Source organism: Phalaenopsis equestris, unplaced genomic scaffold (genome assembly GCF_001263595.1).
Source record: "Phalaenopsis equestris unplaced genomic scaffold, ASM126359v1 Scaffold000686, whole genome shotgun sequence".
Classification (NCBI taxonomy): Eukaryota; Viridiplantae; Streptophyta; class Magnoliopsida; order Asparagales; family Orchidaceae; genus Phalaenopsis; species Phalaenopsis equestris.
This window is the reverse complement of record NW_018165126.1, coordinates 227,207-235,286: the sequence shown is the minus strand read 5'-3', so window position 1 is coordinate 235,286 and position 8,080 is coordinate 227,207. Positions and strand designations below refer to the sequence as shown.

Sequence of the window (8,080 nt, the reverse complement as noted above, 5' to 3'; positions counted from 1 at the left end):
ATATATATATATATATATATAGATATATCTGTATGTGTGTGTGTGCCGCAAACCGTGGCATGTTGGTAGAACATCCTCTTTGAAGATCGCAAGTCCCTCAAGTCATAAGTTCGAATCCCCCTCTTACCAATTTGCTGATAATGAGGGTGGAGCTCGACTATGAGGTTGATCGGGGATTAACCTTTATATATTTATATATAAATAGGCAAAAACCCGACTCCATCCTTCAGGCAGATTTCGGTCTTCTCCGAAATACTTGCAGATGTTAGTAGGAAGTTCAATTAAGTATTACATTCCAGAATCTGTTACTTCTCCTAAATCGACTAAAATGGTGGAGATCTCACCTCCTTGTGCCCGCTTACACTTCTTCCAAAACCGGCGATGGCTTCCGGCGACACTTTCGTACCCTTTTACTGTCTTCTCAGCGATGTGGATAATCGTGTTGGGATCTCTTTTGGTGTGGCAAAAGAGCTCCATCGATGGGATCTGGCTATTCGGCCGCGCGACGGCAACTGTGGAGGGATTGTTGCCGAGGTTGCGGCCAACGGTGTTGAATCTATTGGATTTTGGGGCGGTGGGAGATGGCCAGACGCTTAACACGGAGGCTTTTGCGAGCGCCGTTGCAGCGATCGCGCGGCTTAGAGGAAAAGGTGGAGGGCAGCTGAACGTGCCAGCAGGGCGGTGGCTCACTGCTCCGTTCAATCTCACCAGTCACATGACGCTTTTTCTCGCGGAAGGTGCAATTATTCTAGGGATTCAGGCAAGCAGGGTTATACATATATATATTTTTATTTCTATTATTTTGAGTACCTGCAAGGGAAGTGGAAAGAGAAATCGAAGATATGTGTTGTTGGTGATACAGAAGATATCAGTCAGATTTGTCGTTAGAAAGATTTGAATAGGTAATCGAAAAATATTCATATGTTAGGAAATTAACTGTCGATTTCTCGTTAGAAAGATTTGATTTGCGTTGTATCTATTTCCTTTTATAAAATGAAAAATCCTAAGAGCAACGGTTGTATTATATCTTCAATATACGAAAGAGTGTGAGGACAGGTTTTTTGATTGATAGAAGATTGCTCATCTTCACTAAGCAAAACACAAATAGGATTAAGGAAAAGTGCGAAGGAGTGTACCATGAGGCCTTATGTAGCAGAATGTAGTCTCTGATGTCTTACATTTGAAGCTGTATTCCATGCATATGTTGGTGAATTGGAAACTAATTGATAGCCTATTTTGATGTTAGGGTGTTATGAAAACTTTATAAAATGGTTGAATTACTCTTAGGATGAACCTTGCTGATTTTTCCAATAGTTTCTAGTGCCTTCAAATTTTGTACAGCATTGGGTTTGTTTTAATACCCAAAGGATTTATGTTACTTATCATTATAGTTCTAGGTGACCTATTTGATACTGGTGAAGGGTTTAAATTGAACTTATTTCTTAATGAACTCCGTACACTAACACTCCTCAAGTTGGAGCATATATATTTTTCAATTTTAGCTTCCTACATAAAAAAAAAAAAGAGGACCTAGCGCTTTAGTGAAGATACTTGTTTTGAACTACAATTATAAGTAAAACTTTTCACTTTTATTGAGAAGTACAACATCTCGTATCAAATGGCAATCAAACTTGATTACATAAAATATGGGATTGCTGATATTTTATATGACTGCATGGTTTTCATAATGTGAACTCATAGACTTAATTATTGGAAAATCAAATTCTTCTAACAAAGCCTTGACTCGCATCATTTCATATGTAAAATGAATCAAGGCTTTATGTACTACTTCAGCACTAGCTATGACTGCATCAATTTGCTGATTAATCTTCTAAGTGACAATCTTACCTTCTACAAAGATATTTTGCTCAGCAGTTTGGCTTTTTGCCACCAATGAACACAACATAATTGACATTAGTCAATATTTCAACATTTAAGCGTCCAATTTGAGTTTAGAATATCCCTTTGCTAGAAGCCTTCTTTTGTGTGAGTGCTTTAATATTTAAGTGTTCAATCCGAGTATATAATATCCCTTTTTTGGAAGCCTCCCTGAGAATTCCAAGAAAAACATTTCAATGTTCCCTTTAAAAATAAAAAAAAAACTTTTACCCATGAGATAAATATCAAGCATAACCATGGGTTGGTGGCTGGTTTCAAACTCAACTCTAGAGTCTAGGATGAGTTAAGGTAAGACTCATTTGACCATACCAAGCTCAATTGGTTTGGATTTGGCCATAAGTCCAAGGAGGTGCATATGGTCCTATATCTTTGGCATTGAAATAATTTCTTAAGCTGTGTTTTGCTTTAGATTTATTTTCCTTATCACTCCTAGTGAGTAATATATCATCTGCATAAATGTCTATCATCACTCAACTCATTGTTGTATGATTGACAAAGATAAAATCAGTGGTGATACGTTAAAGTACAACTTTTGTAAGAACTTTATGAAGTTTATTAAATCAAGTTTGTGGACTTAGCTTGAGCCTAAAAATGGCCTTCCTTAATGAGGATATTTATTTCTCCCCTTAGGCATATCTCCAAGAGACCATATATACTTCTTCATTCAAATCAACATAAACAAAGGCTTTTCTTAACCAGGCTTGATTGATGGCCATAATGAGAAAATTTTGATATTGTGATGATTGGAGTGAATGCATTGGAATAATCCTTCATAGACTTGAATAAAATATTTTGGTAGCTAGTCAAACCTTTTTACTGACCATTGCAGCTATCATGATGAAACTTGGTTATGAAAACTTATTGACAAAGAATTTGCTGGACCACATAGTAAAGGAAAAACAATTCCCATGGTTATTGTCTATGAAAACCATCCATCTCTATATCCTTGACCTGTTCCATAGAGAATGTTGCGTTTCTTTGAGGTATGTTATGGGAATAGAGACAACAAACAAAGATGTGAAAAAATAACTATAAAAAAGAGATAAATCATCATGGTCATGAAGTGAGTAAGATTATAAGTAATTTATCCTTTACCTTATTGCAGTGCAATATTAAGATGTAGATCTGAAGACAATGTCAAAGCTATACTCAGTATAAATAGATTTTGTGGTACGAGTGTTGTAGGAGGAGGATGTTGAAGTCTTGTAGAGTGCGCCTGTATATGAGGAGGGGGTAAGGAGCAAATATAAATAGTTTGAGGAATGGAATATATAGCGATGATTTATAAGCTTTTGAAGGAAAAATGTATTTTTTATGAAAGATAATGTCAAATGAATTTTATAGAGATTGGGTGAGAGGATCATAACATCGAAATATTGTTTGAGTTTGAGAGTACTCGAGGAAGATAGGATGAATCAGATGGAGAAAGATTTTATTATATGGTTGAAAAGATGAATAATACCAAAAATAAAATAAAATAAACTTTTAACTTCTAGATAAAACTTGAGAAAAAAATTATCAAGGGCTTCTGACAAATGTTTTAATAAATATATTCAAATAAATCAAGAATGATCATGAACAATGGTAACTTTGGACCCAAAGTGAGTCAAAATAGGACCCAAATATTGGAGTAACTTGTAAGGAGGAGGCAACATCTAATAGTGGATGATGAGAATAAGACATGATATCTACTCTATTCATGAAGATAGCCTTCAAATTTCAATGGAAGAAGGTGGCAATTCCTAATATCAAGCATGAATAAGATGAACCAAATATTGGTGTAACTAATAAAGAGAAATAGTGGAGGCAAGTAGAAGAGGTCACACTCATTAGGTAGTAGATACCCCTAAAATCAACTCATCTTCTTTGAGTTAAGATCATATCAAACAATTAATAAGATAAAATGTTACAAAATAATTATGTATTTTAGTTAGAGAATGTATGTATAGTAAATTTATTGAATTTAAAGAGCATATAGCATATATGAGAGAATAAAATACAAAAATGGGTGGATAGTTTCTTTTTCTAAAACAAATGAAGGATAACCATCAACAATAATAATAGTTGGCAAAGGAGACGTGTGCAATATAGGAAAAAAATATTAATTATCTATTATATAAGAAGACGCTCCTAAATCTAAAACCTAAGATATACTAGAGAAACAACTTGAAGAATAGATAACTTGAGAGAGAGAGAGAGAGAGAGAGAGAGATTCCTTTTTCTATTAAGCAATTGATCGTATTTATCTTGAGGTTTGCTACCAAAGCAAAACTTAGAAGTCAAAAAACTGGTAAATGTGGGATATGTTGGAGAGTCAAAGGAGGTATATATTTTTCCAACACCATTTAGAGTATAAATATTGTGGCTACAACTTGATCACATGGTAAAGCAATTTTTACATTGCAACCAGCACCAATCCGCCTTCGTTGAGCACAATCTCATCTTTTGTTGTTGCCATTAAATACAACGGTAATACTGGTGGTAGAGAGGATTTCTTCTGGGAAGATGATAGAACAAGCCCTGTTGCCATGAAAGAAGAGGTATGTACTCTCAAGGAAAACTCACATCATGAAGATGGAGAGCTTAAATCATGACTCATCATACAACATGGGTGGGCTGCAATATTGAGTGGTGACACTGGCTATGATGAGAACAAGAGTATAGGGCAATAAGGAAAAATAACAAAGTTCATATTGTCGACTAGGACAGCGAATATATGCAGTGAGGTGCATTTGTGTAAGAGAGCAAAAGTGTAGGAAAGTTTGAAAAGTTCATATTTCTGCAGGTCGCATATTTTCTTTGTAGTGGTTACGCTTATCTAATCTTCGAAAAGCAAGATTCATAGTTTTGAACCATTCGTTTACTACATGATATCTCATTTGATTAGCAGGAATTTCATTGTCATTTATTGCAGTTGCTCTGACTCTTGCACTGTAACAGGATGAGAGTTATTGGCCACTATTGCCTCCTTTGCCATCGTATGGATATGGAAGGGAGCATAAAGGACCTCGATATGGAAGCCTAATCCATGGCCAACATCTTAAAGACGTTGTCATTACAGGTTGGATAAATCAAAACCACTGTTCAATATTGTCACAATTCAAAAATTCTCAAATAAATTTCTTCAACAATTACCGAACAGGACACAATGGAACTATTGATGGGCAGGGTCAGTTGTGGTGGATAAAGCACAAGAAGAAACTTCTCAACCACACGAGAGGACCCCTACTGCAGATCATGTGGTCTAGCGACATAGTGATCTCCAATATCACACTGCGTGATTCGCCTTTCTGGACAATTCACCCTTATGACTGCAGGAATTTAACATTTTCAGGTCTTACCATCTTAGCTCCAGTCATCGGGGCTCCCAACACCGATGGGATCGATCCAGGTAATCAATAGCACAAAACTATTGTTTCTAGATTCTGGCAATAGCTTGATGTGGTATGCGTTTGCTCATAACACCCAATCCTATGTATTTGCATATCTATCACCTAAATTTTACTTTTTACATTTATAGAATCTTTCATTTCACATTAAAAATATCACCATTTTAATTTTTAAAAAGTGAATTAAACCTTTTCATGCATATGTAAGCTGGCATGTATGCAAAATTTGAAATTTAGGGGTTAGATATGTAAACACATGAGAATTGAGTGAAATATATGTAAATCTCCCCATTTTCACAATCATTAAGTTTTAAGGATTTTAATGGTGTTTTAAAGTTAGAAACTGAGGGTCTATTTGGGGCAGCTGCAGTTTATCCAGCTTATGCTGATAAACAGTTGATCCAGCTTATGCTGATAAATAATTTTTCCTGATAATCTGCTGATGAGCAGCTGATCCAGACAAGCTGGCTGGCTGTTTGGTTTGTGCATTTGGAAAACAACTGATTCCAGATAAATGATCATTCTGCCCATTATATGGATAAGTTGTTTAGCTGTTTGGTTTGTGCTTTTGAAGAACAACTGATTTACAGTTTTTTGTAAATAAAAGACCATTCAAACATTATAAATTTTAATTCTAAAAAAAAATTATTTTTAAATTATATGTAACATAAATTTGATTAAATAATTTACATTTTACACTAATTATAAAATAAATTAATTGAAATTTAATTTATTAACAAAATTACATGTCGCAACACTTAAAATATATAAGTTACATGAATCCTTTTATTAACAAATAAAATTTAATTTTTATATTTATATAAATTTACCTATATTTGAAAAGATGTGGTATATTTTAAAAAGTTAGGATGAATATTTTGTCATGTGATATATATTTTTTAATATTATAGGAACATTAAAATGTAGGTGAAACGCAGAAAAGAAGTCTTCCCAGAGAGAGAATAAGAATAAAGTAAACTCAAATAGAAGGAAATATGCAGGTGGAGCTGAAGAAATCGAAGTGAAAAACTTCTTATAACCCTTATTTTATTACACAATTAACACAAAGTATAGACACATATATATAGATTTGTTGATTGACAAATTTGTAATTTTATAACAATACAAAGTTTTGCATACCACTTCACTTAAAGTAGGGTTCAAGATACCAAATTAAAACAAAAATATATATTGAAACTACAATTGGTAATAGGACTATAACATTCAATTTAAAATGTAACAATAACATCTCATGAGAACCGTTGCTCGGTTGGTACACGATCGAATCCCGAGCAACATTATGCGGTTGGGAAGCATTAGAACCACATGTAATGGTCTCCGATTGTGACACCGACGAATCCCATGCAACTTTGTCTGATTGGGACAACATAAAATCTGAGGGTTGTCTGCCCACATGAAGAAGCCGTAGTCGTCCATGCCGTGTTTCCACCTTGGGCACCTATAAAACTGTCGCTCGTAGCTATATTGTCGGCGTGACGTGAGTAGCAAGGATGACATTCCGCAGTGACACATCACTTGCCCGGACTTCCCTGAATACCTGGAGCTTATCGTCCTGCGATTATTAAAAAAAACAATATATCAGTAAAAAAATATAGAAAATAAAGAAAATTTACTTACCAAAGTGTCCATGCAACGTTTGCCAACAGCAAGTTCTGTGGCCATCCAAGCTGCTCCACAGGGAGATAGGCGGAGAGGGAGAGAAAGAAGGTGGGAGAGAGAGAAGTGGAGAGAAGGGGCCAGCCATCTCACCTAAATGGGAGTTGCTGACCCCAAACCCCAGTACAGGTTACCCGATGCATACAACAGGCATAACTCATATTTTGTCACATCACATCATATGTATACTCCAACCGAAGCAACCAATTGCACGAAATTAAAAAAATAAATCAACTTTAAATATCCTCCAGATTAATGTCATGAAATATAATAACTAAGAATAGGCCAATTAGATTGCACACGGTATTTCACCAATCATGCCATTAATCAACATCCCAATTTTCTATATGAAGCTCTCTAATTGGATGGACTAAGCAGGGTATACAAGAACAAAAAAGAAGTAATATTACACCTCCCTGGCAACAAATAAGATAATCAGAAATCATATTACCACCTTCAAACACAGCAAGCATCTTTACCCTTTCATTCATTCTGACCTACAAAGCATTATTTGTCCCTTAAGACTACACAGCTCTCCATAATTACAAAGCTATTTAAGTATCAATTTTTAGCATAAAAGGTAATTACTCCTGATGTGGAACGTATATTGGAACAGCATTTACAATCATATTTTTTAAATAGCTTGTCATGAAAAGAATCAGCAATTTACAAGCATAAAAGGTAATTACTCCTGATGTGCCATAACCTGCTTCCTTCCAGTCGCAATTTCCCCTGTCCAAGGTCCTAAAGCGAATCAGATAATCCCACTTCATTAAATGGCTCTTCCACCTTCATTTCTTGCAAGAAAGTTACTTCGTCCGCTTCTCGCCTTCTGGTCGGTTCCTCCTTCTGGTCTCTTCTTCCCCTCAAACTTTTCTCACTTGATGGTTTCTTCTTCGCCTCGGGTTGAGCCCACGGCAGGGGCAGCCCGAAAGCCCTCCTCATCATGTCCTCACTTAGCAGAGCAGCCGAAGGTTCTTCTTGCTCAGACTGAATCACGGTTATGCAAGAAGTGAATCACAATGCATCAATCAAGCTATATTTATAGGAATCATGGACATGAAAATTCAAAGAGTGCAATTATTAAAGTATTGATTATAATATAAATAAATATA

The 8,080-nt window shown here is 35.3% G+C and overlaps 1 protein-coding gene across 1 annotated transcript in view; it reads left to right on the top strand.

The window, feature by feature from the left end:
* Nucleotides 1-210: 210 nt before the first annotated feature.
* The window catches only part of LOC110030250 (probable polygalacturonase), a 35,605-nt gene continuing 27,735 nt past the window's right edge, over nt 211-8,080 (top strand). Inside the window, 3 exon segments of the mRNA XM_020732874.1 lie at nt 211-760; nt 4,840-4,960; nt 5,042-5,290. Coding sequence (XP_020588533.1) covers nt 263-760; nt 4,840-4,960; nt 5,042-5,290 — 868 coding nt within the window. The 5' untranslated portion in view covers nt 211-262.